At 45.1% G+C, this 22,317-nt stretch overlaps 2 protein-coding genes and 2 long non-coding RNA genes across 6 annotated transcripts in view; 2 read left to right on the top strand and 2 right to left on the bottom strand.

Moving 5' to 3' along the window:
• Positions 1–4,721, top strand: part of TAC3 (tachykinin precursor 3) — a 28,721-nt gene extending 24,000 nt beyond the window's left edge. Inside the window, exons 6-7 of the mRNA XM_081899059.1 lie at positions 900–974; positions 4,311–4,721. Of these exons, the coding sequence (XP_081755185.1) occupies positions 900–973 (74 nt within the window). The 3' untranslated portion in view covers position 974; positions 4,311–4,721. The remainder of the gene's footprint in view (positions 1–899; positions 975–4,310) is intronic.
• Positions 1–22,317, bottom strand: part of LOC309363003 — a 227,142-nt gene that overhangs the window by 36,362 nt on the left and 168,463 nt on the right. The gene's annotated exons all lie outside the window — the stretch shown is intronic.
• Positions 4–13,986, bottom strand: LOC309363020. Its single transcript, XR_014165162.1, has 4 exons — positions 13,895–13,986; positions 2,936–2,983; positions 250–359; positions 4–155 (listed from the first exon to the last, which is right to left on the bottom strand). It is a non-coding gene; the product is annotated as an uncharacterized lncRNA (long non-coding RNA).
• Positions 13,127–21,964, top strand: ZBTB39 (zinc finger and BTB domain containing 39). 3 transcript variants are annotated; one of them, XM_081898645.1, is made up of 3 exons: positions 13,127–13,244; positions 14,998–17,243; positions 20,690–21,964. In XM_081898645.1, the coding sequence occupies exon 2, from the start codon at positions 15,109–15,111 to the stop codon at positions 17,206–17,208; it is 2,100 nt and encodes a 699-aa protein (XP_081754771.1). In that variant the 5' UTR covers positions 13,127–13,244; positions 14,998–15,108; the 3' UTR covers positions 17,209–17,243; positions 20,690–21,964. The 3 variants fall into 3 exon arrangements, with proteins under 3 accessions (XP_081754771.1, XP_081754770.1, XP_081754772.1); XM_081898644.1 differs by lacking the exon at positions 20,690–21,964 and having other exon boundaries at positions 14,998–17,717; XM_081898646.1 differs by lacking the exon at positions 20,690–21,964 and having other exon boundaries at positions 13,138–13,244; positions 14,995–17,717.

Below are 22,317 nucleotides of genomic sequence, written 5' to 3' on the forward strand. Positions count from 1 at the left end.
GTGTAAGCCAAGAGATTCCACACTCAAACACACTCCTTGAAAATCTTGATAGGCTTCAATAGATTTCTTGGTAGATTTCTTAGTTGGAAAGTACGGTAAGGGTTCCTTCTTTCAACTTTCTAATTCTTAGGCAGGGCTGTGTGTTTGATGCAGTTCTGTGGAAACGAAGGAGGAAAAACCCAAAACACGGCATTAGTTTTAGAATGCAGTTTCATGGGCATCTGAATTTTCATTTTAAAAAGCAATTACCTGGTGGGTTTGGTGGTTAAGGGCCAATATTCAGGGCTTAATCTTTTCAGATTGCATTAAACTAGATCATACAGCAGTGGAGAAGGTGGAACATGGTAAAGCAGCTACAGCTAAAAGGAAAGCAAAGAACAAGGGTAAGGGAGGAAGAAGGAGAAACTGTCATATTTGTAGTGGGTGATTTCTGTTTCTTGTTTGGTCTGCTCTACCCCTGGACAAATGGAACTGCAGAAACAGAATCTGGCTGTAGCTTGTTTCTTCCCTCCCCACCTTCCATAGTTGGTCCTCAGGATAAGCACACTCGTTCCTTCAGCTTTCCTCATAGAACCTTCCATCTTAATGACCACCATTTGAGGTGTAACAACAGGAGTGAGATGTGTCCCATCGCTAATGCATGTCTGAATCAATATACTCTCAGAAGAAACTCCATGTGCCCATAGTGGTTATTTATGACTGTCTGAAATGGAAATATTATTCACTCATAACTCAAGAGTTGAATGAAGAAATGAATTCTGCCATTGTTAACTGATTGTAAAGACAGGAATCCTTTGATGTCGTTACCTTTGAGTTAGAGGGAAGATGTGGTACCCACCAAAGGGACTGAACAGAAATGGCTCTGGGGAAAACTAACTTGCTTCGTTCTCTAATTTCAGATAATCCCACAGATGTCAATAAGGGAACACTCACTGGTTTTGGTGACCTAAAGTATTCATTGAATGCAGAATGAGGTAAGGAAGAAGGGACCCAGAACTTGACTATAAGGGAGAGGGATTATTTGAAATACTGCTATGCACGCACGCACGCACACACACACACACACACATTCACCGACACATGCACAAATGCAAATGCAAGTGCACTCACAACTGCTCATACATTTTTCTTTTGTCGTTAAGTTGAAGTGTAGATTCCTGCCCCTCATCACAGAAGAACAATATGTTGATCTCCAGGCATTCCCAGTGCAAGTCAGATGCCACAAACCTGGCACTAATGCCATCTATTCAGTACAACAGGAGCAGGGGAAAAGGATATTTAAAGAGAAATGCTCACACAAGGAACAAAGCTACTTTGATAGGTTGCTGTATGTAGATATAGAGACCATGACAAGTCCAACTTTGATGGGTTCACAAGATTGCAATTTACAAGTGGGAAAGTTACACCAGAATTGGTTAGCCCAGTCACTTTTCTGGAAGAAAGCACTGGACAAGAAGTGGTCATGAAATTATTTTCAGAAATCTTATGACATGGTATGGCTAGTAAGAGAGAGTAAACTCATAGCTTTTCCCCCCTTGTGTCTTTAAAATGAGTTTACCCTCTTCTCTTAACTGTATCATTTCATTCATAAAATGGGTGGAATTGATCAAGGAGTGGCTTTCAGGAGGCAATCTTTCCAACTTGGTTAAGAAAATAAAAGAGAAAGGTACATGTCTTTAAGTTAAAGGTAAAGGGACCCCTGGCCGTTAAGTCCTTATTGCAGCATAAAACTACCCTCCTTCTTCTGTTACATGAGGACTATGTTATATGCCAAAGCTGCTTTTTCAGCCATCTGGGAAAACATTAACCATCTACATCAGGCTGTTAACAGCCAACTGCAACTCCTTTTGATGCCATTTCTCCAATTAGCATAGTGAATGGGTATGTGACCTCCTTTTTTGTTAACTCTTCAGTTCCAATAATTTGGTGAATGACAGTAGTTATTCCATGATTATGAATTTGTGATGTAATTTCAATGCTGTTGCTGATAAGCCAATGGCACTTAGGCTGTAGAACAATGCTTTCCCTCAGAGCCACTAACTTCCAAATGTAATTGCTATGCATTTTCAGGATACAGAAAAATCAAGCATTTTGGGAACCTCACACAGATGAATCAATACTATGCCCACTACTTTCTGCTAGTTGGCTCCTGTGCTTCTGTGTGTGTCTACAAGAATTCTATATATTTAACTGAACACTGTTAGCATGTGGGTGTATGTTGTTGGTATAATGTTTGTGAATGCAATACCTAAGTGATGCTGCATGTGTGAAATGGCTATATCATTGGCTTCACACTTCAGACCTTGTTCCCACGTCACTACAAACACAATTGAAACAGAGTTAACAATGCAGTGAAGTCAGTTCATGAATTCAAATTCAGTTATGAGTCACTTGGTAATAAGACAGTGACTCAGCGGCACATAATTTGTCAAAACACTTTCTAGTCTGAAATGCAGCTAATTTTTTTTAATTGTATTTTAATAACCTGTGTCTTGCTTTTCTCTGTCTAAGGTTGAACCCAACGTAGGTAAAAGCCAAAATAAGACAATAAGGCACAGTATTCAGCAACTAGTAAAATCCATAAAATATGCAAATTTCATTGCCATTCAGAACTAGAAACAAGCATTGATGTATCTAATGATGCAACAGGTGGTGGCCTTTTTCCATGTTCCATCCTGCCAACATTGCAGATGGCAGTGGAAGTAACAAAGGTCAATTCCAGATTGTTGCTCTTTTGTGGGTGGAATTCAATACCATACACACACAAATGCATGTTCTACAAAGTGGATTTCTTGTGCCAGAAACCTGATTCTGAGGAAATTAGGCCTTTTGAAGTAAGGAAGGGCATGTGAAAATGCACTGGGAAGTGTGAGATAACAATTGCTTGATGTCACATTGTATGCAAGCAAATAATAATAATCAGTAATGAGATTACCTGGAAGCGACTGTGTACTGTGCAATCCATGAAGCAGCAGGAATCTCTCTATAAATATGTAAAAAATGGTTGCTATATTTTAAAGGATTTTTAAAATAATATAGAATAGGCAATAACCAAGTTTTTTAAAATATTTCAGATCCAAGATTAGTAAATAATATAGTTTGCTCCCCCCCTTCCCCCCTCTGTCTCACTGTCTTTAATATTACATAATTAGTACTGAACTCAGATGCAATTGTCTTTTATGCATTTTTTTTACAGAAACCTGTACAAAATAATTAAATGCCCCTCTAGCTCAGATTGAAATCTGAATTTTTAAATTACCCATCTAAAAGTCTTGGCTACTATTTTGGACACAATCGTTGAACCAATGCTTTGTTAGTTCTCATCAATAATAACGTTTCCACACTGGGTGTGCAAATTTGGCTTGCCAAGCTGATCTCACAGTTGCACATACTTAAGGAATAAACAAAAGCTGAACAAGGCAGTAGCATGGGCCTGTAGGATACAGATCAGGTGTGAACATTATGTTCCAAAAGCAGCCATCCCCACTGGAACATTGATACAAAACTGCTTAATCTTGAGCAAGTGCCATTGAAATTCTTGCTCCAGTAGAGAAACTGAAGTAATAGTTTTGGTTTAACAAACAAAACATTGGAAATGTGTTGTTCTGAGTGAAACACAAAAGCTCGCTGTGGGTTAAACCACAAAGTCTAGGACTTGCCAATCAGAAGGTCGGCGGTTCGAATCCCCATGACGGGGTGAACTCCCATTGCTCGGTCCCTGCTCCTGCCAACCTAGCAGTTCGAAAGCACATGGAAGTGCAAGTAGATAAATAGGTACCACTCCAGCAGGAAGGTAAATGGTGTTTCTGTGCACTGCTCTGGTTCGCCAGAAGCGGCTTAGTCATGCTGGCCACATGACCCGGAAGCTGTACGCCAGCTCCCTCGGCCAATAAAGCGAGATGAGTGCTGCAACCCCAGAGTCGGCCACGACTGGACCTAACTGTCAGGGGTTCCTTTATCTTTTACTTCCTTGTACTCTAAACATTTCTTGCCTGGGCCCAAAGAACCACAAAGCCTTTCCATGAAACTGAGAGAGCTTTAACACCAGCCTCTCCCACCCATGTTACATGACAGCTACTTTTGAAACTGATGGACATTTCCCAAGCAGTTGGTAGTATGGGATGGGGATCAGCTGTTGAAATGGGAGAGTAAAAAAAATCACCTGTGCAACCCCTAATTCAAGCAGCTATTTGGATTCCAGCCTGCCATTTTCTTCCATGCCCAGACCTGATTCCAAGACAGGGAACTGTGCTGAATGTTGGAACCAATTTAACTTCAGCCTTCTCTGCCCCCCTTGATCTCTCATACAGGTATCCATGTAGGAGTGTGGACAATCACAATGTCTGCAGGACCTCCAGAAACCAACACAAAGCTGATTTCATCCACCAAAGCCCAGCACACTCTCAACCAAACCAGAACCCTTCGATGTACTATGGAGACCTCATATTGTCCTGTGCTTCCTTGTTGCCATGTTCTTTTCCTTGATTCTGCCCTTTATTCCAGCCTTTTCCTCACTGTAACTCTCTAGTGTTCACTGTTTGGAAATTTTGAAAGTAACCCTTCCCCATGGTGCTTTGTCCCTCTGTGTACATATTTATCTGATCTGCAGAAAACTCCTATGCCACAATTAAAATCACCCTCACTGCCCACCCTTTTGTGGCACAGATTAAGAACACCTCAAAATCTTCTACAATTACAGGGTTTTTACTTATGACCTGCCACTGTGTGTCTCTCGTTCTTTGTTTGATATTTAATAAAATTGTGGAGGGGATTCTGCTGTCACAAAACGAACCAACACAGTTTAAAATGGTGTAACTTACTGGCCTACAGCGCAAGTTGTTGATGAGAGTCTGGGCATAGTTCAATCATAAAAAGCTATGATCTGTGCACATAAAGTCCCAGGCTCAATCCCCGGTATTTCTGATTGAAAACTATCTCGGGTGCGGATGGCTGGGAAATGCTTCTGCCTGAAGCACTGAAACACTCAGAGAATATTATAGAATCCTGGTTAGCAGGATAGAACCTTCCTTGGTCTCACAGTGTCAGCTAGAAATTTGCCTCTTGAGCTGCTTCTTCATGTGTTTACATTCCCCAACTGTAAGTTCCTCAGCTTCCTCAGCGCCACAGTCTACCCCTTTCTGCACCTCTGTTCTCCAATTAATTATTTTTTCAAATGAGATGGACATGGCCTCAGACCTGCTTGGAAGTTGAGCCAGATAGGTGGAATTGCTAAAATGCAGCCTCACTGAAAGTTAATTCACTGGAACTGGGCTCCGAAGTTCGAGTTAACCTCATTCTGTTCCTGGGCCTGGGTAGAGGTTTTTTCTTTTCCAAGGACGGAGAACCTGTGGCTCTTCAGATGTTGTCAGACTCCAGCCCCCACCTGCCCCAGCCAGTTTAGTCAGGGATGATGGGTGTTGTGATCCAGCAGTGGAGTGGTTCAGGTTCCTCATGCCTTCTTCAGCCATGCATAATATCAGAATCCAAAAGCCTTGATGGAACAAACTAATATTCTATTCTAGTCCTGCATTCGGATTCCAGCAGTGGCCAGACACATCAGCCTTCAACATTTATCACGGAATTCATTTTAAATTACTCTACACATTTCTTCTCTGCTGTCTGTGGAGGAAATTGTCCTGTGCTAAACACCCGTGGTCAGAATTGTTACCGTACTGAGCTAGATGAACTCAGCATAAGGTGGCTTCATGCATTTGCATTGTAACAGCACAAAATAATGATTGAAAGCAACCTTTGCAGATTTACCATAATTGCAAAACAGCCCTTATGTTCAACATTCTACCACTGTTCATTTTACATAAAATTAACGCACACGGCAAAATATGCATATTTAGTAGTCTACAGTATCTTATTTTGCTGTGTGATTCTATCACAATTAATAGTGTGTTCTTTTTGTTCCTCCCGTTTATTTTGTTTGGCATTTTATGTAAGGTAATTCAATTAAGTATGATTCACTAATTACAATTGTATTACTGTTATTTCTTTAATGCATATCAGTATATCTCATAATATGCTGTTTTTTATTTGCCTGCCTGGGCTGTGAGGTACATCACGCTATTAGATGTATCTTTTAACTTAATTATTTCTGGAGGAGCCATGTAGGCAGTCTGTATTCAGTCTGCTCCCACCACTGCTTTGGGAAGCAGTGTACGTATGACGTTAGCTACAATCCATATCTATTCTGTATTTATCCTGTCACTTCTTATGAAAGTGATGCATTTTGATGCAATTTCCTCCAACCTAGCATCAATCCAAACTGAGAAAAACCTTGCTATGTGCATTCACTAATCTTGTCTGCTTTGGTGTGTCTTGTTCACTTGGCACAAGAAAACAGATCTGTAGTAAGGATTAAAGAGTAAGCTGAGGTGAGCAAGTTATCAAAACATGGAATCTGTGGAAAGGGTTCCTCATACTATATTTGATTCCACAGTACAGAAACCTCTAAAATGTATCCATCAAATTGGGCAGGCAGCTCGCTGGCACCCGCCTCTCTATACAACAAATTCAGCAAGCACAGGACATTAAAATCTTAATTTTTTCACTTGGCTCTAGAGTCCACCCATTAGAGGTCTACATTCTCAGTGATAAGCTTACAGGTAGTTTGAGAACCTTGTGTTTGTGAAGTAGTAGAACTGAATGTACTATAGTCCCCTCTTGGATATATTTCCATGGAACTGTTTCTTCTCACTTCAATTTTCCATTTCCATCCCCCTTTAAAAAACATTTAAATTAAACACTTGTAAGTGAAAATGGTTCCAAGTTTCTTCCCCCTCACACAACTTTCTGCATTCCCAGTGCAACTCTTCACATCAGTATTTATGCTGAAATCAACTGGCAAGGAAAATATAAAAAGCTTGTGGCTTTGAAATAAGTCCAGACAAATGATAAAATAATCATGGATATCAAAGAACACACTGCTTATTTACAGAGTTGTTTCTTTCGTGCATCAGAAGCATCAGTTCCCATAGAAAATTCTGCTTTTGTCTGCCCTCCTGTAGCACAAAAGCCATTCACTTCAGAAAAATTGACTTCAGAAAGAATAAATAATCCTATTTTGAATTAGCAACAAGGGTAATTTAACAGGGGGGGGGGGAATGCCTATCTGCTGTCTCCGCTATCTGAAAAGGTACATTACATCTTAAAATCCAAGAGACCTCCCTGGGAGTGATGGGGAAAAAGGGGGGGGGACAGTATTTACAGAAAACTTTGCAGGAAAATGAATTTACACAGGCTGCTGCTCCCACACTAGGAAAATAAGGTTCTCTGGATACTGACGGGAGACTGCCATCTTGTGTGCTTAACTTTATATTGCAGAATTGTTTGGTTACATAAGAGGGCCCCAGTCAAATTAAGCGACTAGCTGCTTCAGTACAGTATAATGATCAAAGCACCTTCGGGAAGCGCTTATCATGCTACCTAAAATGAGGACTTTTACTCATCCGAGCATTTCTGAAGGAGACAAGAGTGCTCATTATGCTAAGAATTTTTAAAGTTCCCCGTTGTCAGGATTGGATGGTGGGTTGAGAGGGCTTTTTACTGCATTTACCGTATTTTTCGCTCTATAAGACGCACCAGACCACAAGACGCACCTAGTTTTTGGAGGAGGAAAAGAAGAAAAAAAAATCTGAATCTCAGAAGCTAGAACAGCAAGAGGGATTGCTGCGCAGTGAAAGCAGCAATCCCTCTTGCTGTTCTGGCTTCTGTGATAGCTGCACAGCCTGCATTCGCTCCATAAGACGCACACACATTTCCCCTTACTTTTTAGGAGGGAAAAAGTGAGTCTTGTAGAGCAAAATATGGTATATTCCATCCTTTTCTCCAAAGAACCCAAGGTATCATATATGGTTATCCCCCTCATTTAATCCCTCCAACAACCCTGTGAGGTAGATTAGTCCGAGAGTCAGTGAGTGGCCCAGTAAGCTTCATAGCTGAGTGGAGATTTGAATTCTGGTCTCCCAGGTCTAGTCCGACACTAACCACTACACCACACTGGATTTCCCAAGGCAAGTTCCTCATGCACTGGCTACTTCCCTACCTTATCAGAATCAGGGGAAATGTTTCTTTTGAATCTATAGGACTATCCTACTGAGACTGCAAACTATGCCTATTTATGTAGAAGAAATATCTTTGAACTCAATGGGACTTGTTTCAGGATAGACAGACATGCATTAGGTTGAGGGGGAAAAGAGTGGGGAAAGCAGCATTCTTCAGTTTTAAAAGACTTGTCTTGAGGTCCAGTCCAAGTTTGGAATACACTGTTTCTTTCCAAGTTTGCATAGCTTTGTTTGGATTGCATGCGTGGTACGTTTGAAGTACTCTAAAAATAAATCCGCAGCAGCAGCAACAATAAATGCACATTTCAGCAACATTCTTTGTTGCTGATGCTAACAACAGAAAACATACATTCTAGCCAATGTGAGTTTTGAATCTGAATCATATCTATGGAAGCCAAAACTATCTCACAAAAGAGCATGTGCCACAGCTGCAAACGGAAGCTCTAGTTTCATAATTCACACTGTGTGGTGCAGTCTTTCCTTTCTATGCGGAAACACTTCTGCCCCTCAATTCACACGATTGAGGGTTCACACTGAATTTCTCCTTAACAGTGAAGCATACCTGGCAACTGTGCATATCCAGTTTGCAGAATAGTGCTTGCTGCATATGGAAAATGTATCTTATAGCTCAGGGTTGGCCAACTCCCAAGAGACTGCAATCTACTCACAGAGTTAAAGACTGGCAGTGATCTCCCCCCCTTTTGAGGGGTTCAAAGTTGTTAAGTTGTTGAGTTTTTCTTAGGAAGGAAAACCCTGTTTCTCGGGGGGGGGGGGTTCAAGTTGTTAACGGAAAAATCTGAGGGCTCCCTTGGACAAAAAAACAACACAAAAACACAAAAAAAACAAGGACACCAGCCAGGAATACCAGAGCAAAACAGCAGCCAGTAGGCTTGGTCTTTATTGAAGACTGTTGCGACAGGACTCCCACCTGCCACAAGGTGGAACAAGATGGAAGCCCCAAACAAAAGAGCCCCCAAACTTTTATTAGCTGCTAATCCCCATGTTACACCCCCCAAACTACATCACTCATACATCACGGTTACATCATGAAAGGGGAGGTCTGGTGGCATTAATGGTTCTCCTTGCCCTCCACCAAACACCCATCAAGTGTAACAAAAAAGATATTTACATTTCCCTGTTTCCCAGCCAAGTTAATCGCATCCTTTTGTTTGTTATTTCAGGAATGGCTACCTGTCTGGCACTCAGGTATCAGGATGCCAGGGATTATCACTCAGGCAGAGGGGCTGCTGAGTAGCTGAGCTCACATGTCTATATGAATTTCTGAAGTTTTCCTAGTGAGCCAGTACATAGATACATTTATCAGTGAATTGTTACATTTGGTATCATGCAGCAAAGTCCCTTTGAATAGATAGGAAGAAACTGTGATGAAGTGTTTTGTGGGGACAAATCACAAAAGTCACAAAAGCGATTGTGCTGATTTTGGTAGTGGGCTGCATGTGCATGATATCTGCACATTTTTTAGGGCTGCAAGGCAAAAATGTTGAGCTTTCTTTATGGGAGCCAGTCATCTACCAATCATCTACCACAAATGCACTGATCTACCGGTAAATCACCGTCTACCTGATGGACGAGCCTGTTATAGCTTTACAAGTGTTATTCAATACTGTAGGGCACTTCCACTGGCAAGCACATTTTCCACCGTGCAGACACATGGCAGAGGTGAGTTGCAGTCAGTCCCACTCCTTTGGTGCTGTGTGCATGCTGATCTCAAACACCTTCCTTGTGTCTCTCACTTTCATATAGCAAGCCAAGCCTCTGCACCTCAAACTTAGAACCTTTATACCCCTATTATGTATGCACTTGTGTCATGGCCACTTTTAATTCATTTTCTGCCTGTTTTCAGTAGAACTCAAGGCAGTGCAGCTAGGGTCCTCAGGCCATCTGTTATCCAGGCACTGACAATGCCTGGACCTGGTTAGCTGCATCACACTCCTTTAGATCAAGCAAGGGAAACTGAGGCCCTCCACATATTGGACTCAATCTCCCACCAGCCCCACCAGGGATGATGGGAGTTGGTTACATCTGGTGAGTTACAAGTTCTCCAGTCTTGCTTAGACCAAAGTCCTGGGCATTAGGCAGGGTGCTGGGATCTGCCTTAGGCAGTAGTTACCGGTAGTTAACTACTGTTTTACATTTTTGCCACCATAGAAACTGGCGGCACCACATGGACCACACACACACACACACACAATTTGGACCATCCCTGATTTGTCATGTGCATGCACACACACTCCACACACACAAACATGTTCTGCAAGGCCTAGGTAAAGGTAAAAGGACCCCTGACCATTAGGTCCAGGCGTGACCGACTCTGGGGTTGCGGTGCTCATCTTGCTTTATTGGCTGAGGGAGCCGGTGTATAGCTTCCGGGTCATGTGGCCAGCATGACTAAGCTGCTTCTGGCGAACCAGAGCAGCGCACGGAAATGCCGCTTACCTTCTCGCTGGAGCGGTACCTATTTATCTACTTGGACTTTGACGTGCTTTCGAACTGCTAGGTTGGCAGGAGGAGGGACGGAACAACGGGAGCTCACCCCGTCGCGGGGATTTGAACCACCAACCTTCTGATTGGCAAGTCCTAGGCTTTGTGGTTTAACCCACAGCACCACCCGCATCCCTTTCTGCATGGCCTACACCTACATAAACGTAAGGTGAGAAGCAGCACATAACATCCAGGGAATGAGCTGTTTGCGTGCTTCATCCAAAATGCGCAAGTTTATGAAATACATCACTTTTTTCCAGGTGGGCAGAATGGGACAGAATTTGCAGGTGTGCATTTTAGCAAAGAGGATTTCAAACACCCCTTTCCTGTTGGGTTGGACACCATTTCTTCACCACCAATGGAGAGCATTGTCCTCTACTGCACAGCTAACTGCTCCCTTGTTCCCCAGGCTTAATCTGACAACCAAACAAACACCTTTCAATCTTCAACAACCACATTACGCCACCTTGAGCTCCAGGAAAGTGGCAACTTGCGAGGCAGGATATACATGTAAAAAGAAAAGAGGAAGAAGAAAAGTTTTTAAACATCCAGCAACTGGGGTTCAGTTATCTGTGCTAGGGCTTCGGCAGCACAGCTCCCGTTCCCATGCCAAGGCTTAAGCTGGAACCCAATTTCTAATTTAAAGGTAAAGGTAAAGGTACCCCTGCCCATACGGACCCGTCGTGTCCAACTCTAGGGTTGCGCGCCCATCTCTCTTAAGAGGCTGGGGGCCAGCGCTGTCCGAAGACACGTCTGGGTCACGTGGCCAGCGTGACAAGCTGCATCTGGCGAGTCAGCACAGCACACGGAAACGCCATTTACCTTCCCGCTAGTAAGCGGTCCCTATTTATCTACTTGCACCCGGGGGTGCTTTTGAACTGCTAGGTTGGCAGGTGCTGGGACCAAGCAACGGGAGTGCACCCCGCAGCGGGGATTCGAACCGCCGACCTGACGATCGGCAAGTCCTAGGCGCTGAGGTTTTACCCCAGCGCCACCCGCGTCCCACCATTTTTTTATTTATATTTATTAAATGTCCATACTACCCCTCATCTGAAGATACTAGGGCGATTCACAACAGAAAAACACAAAATGAGAATACATTACACAATGAATACATACACAAAAAGAGAATAATTACTGGTTGGCCTCCATGAGTCTTGGGAGACAATGGGCCTTTGGGTGGGGGTGAAGTCAAACTGTTGGAAGGTTGCAGTGCCTTCTGTGGCTGTAGTGTTCGATACGGGAGAGACATGTGTTGTTGCAGCTGGGGCGGATGAAGGTGTGTGGTTGTGCTGCTGCAGATGCACCATGACATTTCTTCTCTGTCTGTTCCCCCTCCCAGAGGCCGTTCCTCCAATGGTCACTGCTAGGGATGCACACCTGACTGTCTCCAGGCACTGTGGTCATCTGCAAGGGATTCTCACACAGCTGGGCTGATCTTGCCAGCCTCACATTTGCAGACATCTTTGCAACGCAGAGACGGGCCTGTAGAGCACGCCCTTGGGGAGCCTGCCATCTTCCGTCCTGTGGACACGACGGAGCCAGTGTAGACACGAGTGTGAACATGCTTGGTGGGGGGGGGGGACACACCAATATAGCTCCTTGCCAAAAACACAAGGGAGCCTAGCTACTCCTCTGAACAGCCAACTCCTAGGGGCTGAGGTCCCTCCACTCCCAAATATAATATTGTCCCCCCCCCCAGTTGATGGGCATTTCCATTCCAATGGTGTGTGTGTTTGTGACACGTCTTGTGATCGATTGTGCAGGGTGGGGCTTATCTGGGCTCCCCCAAAATTTCATTCATGTTGGAACCCCACCTCTGAATAAAACAAAACCAAAGCAAATCAGTAACCCTCTCCAGGGCTGGATTTAGGTTTGATGAGGCCCTAAGATACTGAAGGTAAAGGGGCCCTTTATATGTCCAGCTGTCCTTTGTCAACAACAAATTGTCACCGTTTTTTGTGTTGAATATATGCTATATGGTAATTTATGGACCTAATAGGTCTCTAAAGCCATAACAAAATATGTATTTTAAACGAACTGTTGAACTGAAATACAATTAAGAAGAAATATATTAATAGTGAATTTTTTGCCTGCCCCCAAGAGAGTGGGGCCCTAAGCTATAGCTTGTTTAGCTTATACGTAAATCCGGCGCTGACCCTCTCCAACAAACACATTAAAAAAAAAACCATGTAATGTTAATCAAGCCAAGAAGCTGGGGTGCAGGCAAAAGTGCTCCTGAGCGGGCGCAGAGTGCGTCCCCCCCCACATCAGGAAGGGGAAGGGCGGCCTTCCAGAGGCTGGGTCACGGGCCTGCTTTTGGTTTTACCTCTCCCCCCCCCCCGCCATTCCCGCCTCCCCTCAGCCCCCCGCGACCCCTCCGCTCGCTCCTCAGCCGGGCGGATCCCCTCTCCCCGCCGCCGCCTCTCCCCGCGCCGCGTCTCCCCTGCAGCCGGGGCTGCTGCAGTGCCCCCTCCGGGGCTGGGGGCGGCGCTGGGCCCGGCCGTCTCGGGGCCGGATGGAGCCTCTTGGCCGGGTCCGGAGCGGCGCCTCCTCGGCGAGGCCGGGCTGGCGGGGTGGGCAGGGAGGCCGGGCCGGGGGAGCCGGAGCCCTTTGTGTAGGTGCGAGAGAGCCGCGGGGATGGTGCCCGCCGCCGCCGCCGCCTCCCGGGTAAGGGGCCGCCTCCCCGGAGCAGAGCAGCTCCTTTCCCTCCGGCGCCGCTCGCCTCGCACTTCCCGCCCCGCTCGCCTCAGGCGGCCGAGCCTCGCTCGCCCCTTTCTCCGCTTCGCCCTCCGGCCCCCATTCCGGGGCGAGAGGAGCCCCTTCTTCTCCTTCGCCTCGCCCGGCTTCCCTCGCCCCCCACGGGGCTTGCTCTGCCTCGCCTCCCTCCTGCGCCTCGCCTTGCCCTCCATCCCACACTCGCCCCCCCTTTCCAGTCCAAACTTCTTTTTCCTCCCACTTTGGGCTGCTCTCCTCTCTCTCCTCTCCTCTGGGTCTCACCTGCCCCCCCAGGCCCGTTTCTCCTCCCCACTTGCCAAATGAGAAATACCCTCCCCTCTCCAAAACATAAAAAAAATCCTTCCAGTAGCACCTTAAAGACCAACTAAGTTAGTTCTTGGTATGAGCTTTCGTGTGCATGCACACTTCTTCAGATACACGTGTATCTGAAGGAGTGTGCATGCACACGAAAGCTCATACCAAGAACTAACTTAGTTGGTGCTACTGGAAGGAATTTTGTTTTGTTTTGACTATGGCAGACCAACACGGCTACCTCCCCGTCATTCCAGTTTTAACATTACTTCCACATCTCCTGGACTTACCAAAAAGAGAAAGAAATCGTGTTCACAACCCTGACAGAAACCTGGCGCCTCAAACCTATTTGCACTTGCATCTCCTTTTTTTCGCAGTGATGATGTCCATCGTCGTCATCATTCACTTTAGTTATGAAGAGATCCCTGTCACCTCATGTTGTTGCATGAAGAAGGGGCATAGAGCCGTCTTCTGACTTAGTGAACAGCTATTAAGTGTTCTTCCATCCTGCTGTGATGCAGAGTTGAATTTCCTTTCGTTTTCATGGTGGGCATAAGGGGCCCAGAGTGCTTGAAATTACACTAAGATAGCATCCCTGCCTGCTTGCTTAATGCACAGAACCTTAGGAAAGAACACAAGAGAGTTTTAACATGAGTTTTGCACTGCACATTTTTTTGTGTTGGTCAGCTGGGTTAAAATTTAAAACCCACCTGGAGGCTCATAAACAAAGAGACAACAGGTTGTGTCTGGAAGGAAATGTGCAGAGGAGAGTTTATATTTCTAATCTTTTGGCCTTCTGCCAACCAAGTTTTAAAACTTTCAGTCCAGTTGTTAAAAGGGGTTAGTAGAACTTATTTTCACAGTAAATGTGTGTCTTTAAAAAGGAGGTTTTCTGAAAGTGTGACAAAGACTAGAAGGGAAAAAATAAACATAGACAGGAATAGCAGTTTTGAACAACCTGAAAGGGAATGGTGTGAACTGGCAATCACACTCCCCCTGCCCCCAATTTGGAGAATTACTGTTATATCTCTGATGGAAAGATAGCTGGTGAACTGGTCCCACAACTGTGAATAAGTAGATGTAGAAAATGGTATGGTGTAATGTTACATTATGCAGAGTGATGCTACATCCTGACTTTCTAATTTGTAGTATATGCACCACGCTCTTTCCCACCCCACACCCTCAGAGCATTTTGTCAAAAGCAGCTATGTTTCCTTGTAATATAAATAATAAATGTATGTCGTTTTCTTTTTTATTAAAATCATCTTTACTCCACCTTTCCCTTTACAGAATGTCCAAGGTGGCATACTAATATTTTAGGTTTATTATATTTTGGGCTTCATTCAAAACCAGTAAGAACAGAAACTAACTTTTGTTTTCTCCTCTCTAGAAGACCTTGCCAGGTGAGCTTCAGAGCCTGGAAGCGGCCTTCTGGTGCAGCTGAGGAACGGACAGGAGTAAACAAGAAGTGAGCAGGAGAAGGAGGTTTTCAGCAGCTGTCAAGATGGGCATGAGGATTAAGCTGCACAGCACTGACCACCCCAACAACCTGTTGAGGGAGCTTAACAAATGCCGGTTGTCAGAGACTATGTGTGACGTTACCATTGTGGTGGGTAGTCGTACCTTCCCTGCACACAAAGCAGTGCTGGCGTGTGCAGCAGGCTACTTCCAGAACCTTTTCCTCAGTTCAGGTCTGGATGTGACCCGCACCTACGTGGTGGATTTCATTACTCCAGCCAACTTTGAAAAGATTCTGAACTTTGTCTATACCTCAGAGCTCTTTACAGACCTGATCAATGTGGGTGTCATTTACGAGGTTGCTGAAAAATTGGGCATGGATGATTTGCTGAAGGCTTGCCATTCCACATTCCCAGACTTGGAAAACTCAGCCAACACGAAACAACCTTCTGTCTCAAGTGAAAGCCGGCCAACTGGCATGTCGACTGAGCCGAACCATGCCCTGGGTGAAATCCGAAACAGTGGGGAGCACCCGGGACCAGAGCGGAGTTGCAGTATGCAGAGTGAAGCACCAGGTGGCTACAAAGAAGATTCTGCAAATGAAGGCAGCCATAACTTAATGCACCAGCAGACTCCCAAAACCGAAGAACAGGAATCACCAGCACAGTTCACTGGTGCCATGAGCATTATGACACAGGCTGGTCTCAGCAATGTCGGCATGGCTGTTCAAACCACTGTCAACTCATGTCATCCATATAAACTCCAGAACAACGGGGATTACAACAAAGGCAATTTTTTTGCTTCGGATGCATCACTGGATATATCAACAGGCAGCAACTCCTGCCCTAGCAATAGTGATCACTCCAAAGACCAGGGCTTTGGGCAGATGGATGAGCTGCAGCTAGAAGATCTGGGGGAAGATGAACTACATTTTGAAGATCCCAGCGAGGAGCTAGGTGCTGCAGAGGAAGTTATTGAGCTGAGCGATGACAGTGAAGAGGAGCTATCCTTTGAGAATGACAACCGTGATAACAAGGCCATGCCCTGCCAAGTGTGCAAAAAGGTTTTAGAGCCCAACATACAGCTGATCCGCCAACATGCCAGAGACCATGTGGACCTCCTGACTGGCAACTGCAAAGTCTGCGAGACCCATTTCCAAGACAGGAACTCCAGAGTCACCCACGTCCTGTCTCACATTGGGATATTCCTCTTCTCCTGTGATATGTGTGAGACTAAGTTTTTCACCCAGTGGCAGCTCAGCCTTCACCGCCGCGAAGGGGTGTTTGACAACAACATTATCATCCACCCTAGTGACCCGCTTATAGGGAAGGTCAACTTGTTCAGTGGGGATTTAGCATGTGCCACCTGTGGGAAACCCCTCGCCAAGGATTTTCATATGGTTCGGGGCCACATCTTGGACCATGTTAACTTGAAAAGCCAAACATGTGGCGTGTGTGACCAGCGGCACCTCAATCTCTGCAGCTTGATGTGGCACACCCTTTCCCACTTGGGCATTTCTGTTTTTTCTTGCTCCGTTTGTGCCAACAGTTTTGTGGACAGGCACCTCCTAGAGAAGCACATGGCAGTCCACCAAAGCATGGAGGAAGCCCTCTTTCGGTGTCACTACTGTGGCCAAGCTTTTAAGCTGGAAGCTGCTTACCGCTACCATGTGAGCCAGCACAAGTGCAGCTCTGGCTTGGACCTTGTCCGGCCCAGTTTTGGCGACCGACTCCACCAGCAAGCTCTGCAGAAGAGGAAGCTGACAGAGGAGTTCCTAAGTGAGGATGTGGCTCTCCAGAGCCAACCTGGAAACAGTAAGTACAGCTGCAAGGTGTGCGGGAAGAGATTTGCCCACACAAGCGAATTCAATTACCACCGGCGGATCCACACAGGGGAGAAGCCATATCAGTGCAAAGTGTGCCACAAGTTCTTCCGTGGGCGTTCCACCATCAAGTGCCACCTGAAGACACACTCGGGGGCTCTCATGTACCGGTGCACAGTTTGTGGGCACTACAGCTCTACCCTTAACCTTATGAGCAAGCATATAGGTGTGCACAAAGGCAGCCTTCCACCCGACTTCACCATTGAACAAACTTTCATGTACATCATCCATTCCAAAGATACGGAGAAAAATACAGACAGCTAATGTAGCAGTATTTGCGGAGTAAGCACTACTTGCAGGTAGCAAAGAAGCTTGTTTCTGTTTTTAAAAAAACAATGTTACATTTTAATGGTCAGGCATCATCAGCATTGTACTTTATTTCCCTTTGCCTTGTTAGAGGGTTTCTTAAATCGTCGTTCTGTGAAAACAAACAGCACGTTACATGTGTTACTGTTCTTGAGAAACCTGTCTGTTTACCTCCTGCTGAGTCCAGGGCTCATTATTTTCAAGTCTTAGAAACAGGCTGTGCCCTCCCTCCTTCAACGGATAGGTTTCACACCTCATATCTCTGCTCCCTCCATCTCTAATTTGAGATCTTGAAAAGATTTATGCTGCTAAGATATATTAATGCTACACATCAGTAGGGATAGCAGGAGAGAAAGGGGGGGGGGGGTAAAAGGAATTGTTTATGTGCTGCTATTGGGAGGGTAGAAGTTCTATAAAAACTTACAATGCAGTCCCCAGCACGCTTACTCAGAGGTAAGTCCACCTTTGTTTAATGGTGACTCGCTCTCTGCCTTGTAAGTGTGCTTTGCATTCTTAGCCTTAGCTTCGTGTCAGTATGTTTGTATTTCCCTCCCACCAGGATTGCCATATACTGTATTTTTCGCTCTATAAGACGCACCAGACCACAAGACACACCTAGTTTTTGGAGGAGGAAAACAAGAAAAAAATATTCTGAATCTCAGAAGCCAGAACAGCAGAGGGATCGCTGCGCAGTGAAAGCAGCAATCCCTCTTGCTGTTCTGGCTTCTGGGATAGCTGCGCAGCCTGCATTCGCTCCATAAGACGCACACACACTTCCCCTTACTTTTTAGGAGGGAAAAAGTGAGTCTTATAGAGCAAAAAATACGGTATATGGCCAGTTCTTCCTCCTGTGCAACCATGTGATCTGCAGACATTCGTGGTTGTTAGGGCTGATTTCCATGTCCCTTGCTGATTTCTGTAGGTAAAAACTGTCAGAAAAAGCCACAGTAGCAGATTAGGCCAGTTGTTTTGGGGTTTTTTTCAGTTCGCACCCAGCCTCTGCCTTTTGCCCTTTTCCATGAAACTGTGAGTTGGTTTTACAAAGTTCCGCTTTAACAAAATCAAACTAAGGCATAAAAATGGTGTGGTGGAATGGAGGAGAGTTTTGCCAAATGTGAACAATCTGGATTATTATTATTATTTTTTTTTAAAGGGGTGCCCTAGAAAGGATTCTTTGAGTATAAGCATATAGAGGTTTTAGCAATAGTGTTTCATCTCCACTTCCACTTTCAAAAAAGAAGTGTTCTTAGGGCATCATAAAACAGCTTTGGGGCTCTTTCCTTTCCTCCAGCAATATTAACTCAGTGCTGGTGTCTTGAACGTTGGGATGAATGTCTCAGGGGTCACATTCTTGAAAGTCTTTGACATAGCTCTGTGGACAGTGCCAGGGTTTTAGGTTGCAGTTCTATACACAGCTGGGAATAAGTCTCATTGATCTCAGCGGGGCTTACTTCAGCCTCGTTATGTGTATTATTGCACTGTTAGTTCTGTTTGAAAATATATTGTTGCCTTAAGGAAATGTCTCTGGAAGGAGGAATGACAGGTTTAGGGCAGATTATTATCTCTCTTTTTTGAAGGGGGGTTGCATATTAAATATTCAGCTCTTAATCATTTTTTTCGGAGGGATTCGTCCATCTTCTCAAAGTAGCACTTTTGTTGCAGGGGTATCCTATTATTTAGCATTTTGTTGAAGGAGAAAAAGCAATCACTCCCTCTCCTCTCCTCGCCCCACCCCACCTTCTAGCACATCAACTCTGACTGTGCCATGTACAATGTGGTTGTGTTGGTGTCACAGGTGCTATTGGAATGAAGAGATGTAATTTTTGTACAGTGCTGCCTCGCAAGACGAAATTAATTCGTTCCACAAGTTTTTTCGTCTTGCGAGCTTTTCGTCTTGCGAAGCACGGTTTCCCATAGGAATGCATTGAAAATCAATCAATGCGTTCCTATGGAAACCGCCTTCAGACCAGGTCCGGGGACAGTCTGTCCCCCGACCTCTTCTGAAGGCTGGGGGGGGGGGGACAAGGGCTTTTCTTCCCATCCCCAGCATTTTAAAAAACCCCGGGACAGCAGAGGACTTCTCCACTGTCCCGGGGTTTTTTAAAATGCTGGCGGGCGGCAGCGAAGGCTTCGCTGCCGCCCGCCAGCATTTTAAGATCGCCCTGGGACAGCGGAGGACTCCGCTGTCCCGGGGCGATTTTAAAGCCCCCGGGAAGGCAGGCGGGGGGGGGAGCAAAGACTTTCGCCCCCCGCCAGCCTTCAGAAGAGGTCCAGGACCTCTTCTGAAGGCCGGCGGGGGGCGAAAGTCTTTGCTCCCCCCCGCCTGCCTTCAAAAGCCGTCCGGGATAGCGGGAAGCGCTTCCCTGCTATCCCGGACCGCTTTTAAAATGCTGGCGGTGGGGAGCAAAGCCTTTTGGCCCCAGCCGGCCTTCCTGGACCTCTTCTGAAGGCCGGAGGGGGGGGGGAAGGCTTTGCTCCCCACCGCCAGCATTTAAAAGAGGTCCCCGGAGATTTCCCTATGGGCTTTCTTGCGAAGCAAGCCCATAGGGAAATTCGTCTTGCGAAGCAACTCGCAAACGGAAAACCCTTTCGTCTTGCGGGTTTTACGTCTTGCGAGGCATTCGTCTTGCGGGGCACCACTGTACAGCAGTGAGGCCAGTTTGAATGTGCCTTTACCACTCAGTACAAATAGACCTTTTCTCCAGGATTATGCTCTGACCAAAAAACAAAACCAAACAAATTTATCCAAAACACCCAGTTCTGCAAGTTTGCAGCAAAAGCCGGCTGTGGATGGCATCAATTTCCTAATACCCATTACCTCGCCAAGAAGTCTAGTGGTCAATCCAGCATTTGACTTGATAGGATGTGTGTTTGTCATACAGATTATTTAAACTGGGAGGATAAAGAATTTGCAATGAAGGGTCATTCTTAAATTATATGTCTCTTCATCCTTGGGCAGCATGACATCACAAACATGGAGCAACATTAATTCCCCCTATCTCCATCGCAGAGCAATTATATAAACCTTTAAAAGGTTTTATTCTCATTAATATTTGTAAAGTCGTCTTTAGAGTTTGAGTGCTCTCATGCTGGAATGCTTATTTAGCCCATGATTAAGAAGTAGTGGAAAACACCATCAATTGTTTTTGTTTTTAAGTTCTTTAAGGGCTGTGCACTTTCCCCCTCCAGCCTGGAACACACTTCTCCCCTTCTTTTTAATTTTTACACTATAGCAAGGTATCCCCCCTCCTTTATTACAGTGGTACTGGATTTGTGCTAGCATATGGGGGTTTTTGTCATCTGAAATGCCTCTGGGTGTTTGTCCCTTGTGGCAATGAAAAACCAGCATGTGTTTGTGTAATTGACAATAACAATTATGCTGTCTTTTGAAGTGAGGTTGTAACCTACCTTCCTTTTCCTTTTCCTGCAACCCAAACAGGTGCTTTCTGGAGGGATGCAACAGAACAGATTGATCACAGGGCACAGATCCTGACTCAGTTTGAACTACACTTGTGGGTTTATCCTATAGGTTGTACGTTATGCTTTCTAAGTGCAGTACTGTGTGAAATCCAGGCAGGGGGGGGTGGATGAGAGAAGCGAATGTTAGCAAATGTAGCAGCTGGCTTGAGATCTGCCCCTAAGTTTAATGCAAACTACCTCATAAGGAGGAAGTCCTGGAGTCTTAAAAACCAGTGGTATGTACAAATAGGCTTCCAGGCTTCTGTATATGAAAACACTGTTGTTAAAGAAAAACAGAAATCCACATAATGCTGCTCTAGCCCTGACCTATTGGGGGGGGGGGAATGAAAAACTGTACAGCCCCAGGAATCTCAGCTCTGACCGTAATTCCAGTAGGGCAGCCTTGGTCAGGTTGCTTTCCTCTCTGCTTACAGTACCTACCTCTAAGGGTGTTGTGAAGATTGACTGCTTTGATTTTTGTCAAGGAGAAAAAGCACTTAGGCATGTCTTCTTGTTTTCTCATAAGAAAGTTGCCGTCTTCAAATAGCCCCCAGCATGCAGCAAGTGTTCTGACATATCTCTCAATTCCTTTCCTCCTTGTGGCCTCTGAATAGCAAACACCAAACAGGACACACTAAGGAATTAACTCAACAATATAGCGGACAAGACTATTCCTAAGTTTAAGGAATGCTGGAAGCATTCAGTGTAAGGATGTAAGAGTTGTCACAGGAATTTACTACTTCTAGTAGTACCACTAGTATTTAGTTAATGTCAGGGCCACATGGCTAGACCCACAGGGCTTGAGAAAGGAACTGAAGCCTAAGAAAGCCCAAGGTCCAGCTGTGGACTAATGGCAGATGGACAGTATTTTATTATTTATACGAGCCCTGGCCAGCCAAAAAGTTCATGCTATCTTTCAACTGGAGGGGCTGATGTTACACACTCTTATTGCTCCTCTATGCCTGAAGAGGGCTGAGCCCATAAAGTAGCACACCAGGCTAAGCTCCAGTCTTGGTCCCTGAAGCTCTTGGTTCAAGTTCTGGAGTCCAAAACAATAATGGATGTACTCCCCAGGTGTTGAACAGAACCATGTTTTCGTAGTTAAGATGCCTTCATTGGAAGCGATGGAGAAGGAGCTATATTCTCACCCAGTAAGGACTGTTCCTTATTCTCGACTTCTAGAGCTGTTTCAGTCTCGTTCTCCAGTGCCAAACTGCATCCAATGCAAACTTGGCCAGCTTTAGAAATTCCATTTTTTTAAAAAAAAGCATTCTGCCATGACAAAGATATGAATCATTGTGCTTGGTAGTGTAGCTTGGCCCAAGTAACTTCACCTGTCTGCCTCAAAAACACCCACACATCAACTCACCCCAAATTGTGAGTGAGGAATATTTAAAAATACCTACCTCACAAATGGAAAAGTTGTGAGGTGTAGTAAATGTCTGTAAAGTGCTTTGGAATCCTTAGGCGTGTAGAAAGACAAAGTATTGTAATTAAATAGCTTTGCTCTGTTTGCTATGCTACCATTTGTGAAGAATCCCTACCATTACCACCACAGTAGGGGAGGGTTCAGGCATGGAACAGGTGTTCCAGTCTAACACAGAAAGC

Source organism: Podarcis melisellensis (genome assembly GCF_964234715.1).
Source record: "Podarcis melisellensis genome assembly, chromosome: 2".
In the NCBI taxonomy this organism is placed as follows: domain Eukaryota; kingdom Metazoa; phylum Chordata; class Lepidosauria; order Squamata; family Lacertidae; genus Podarcis; species Podarcis melisellensis.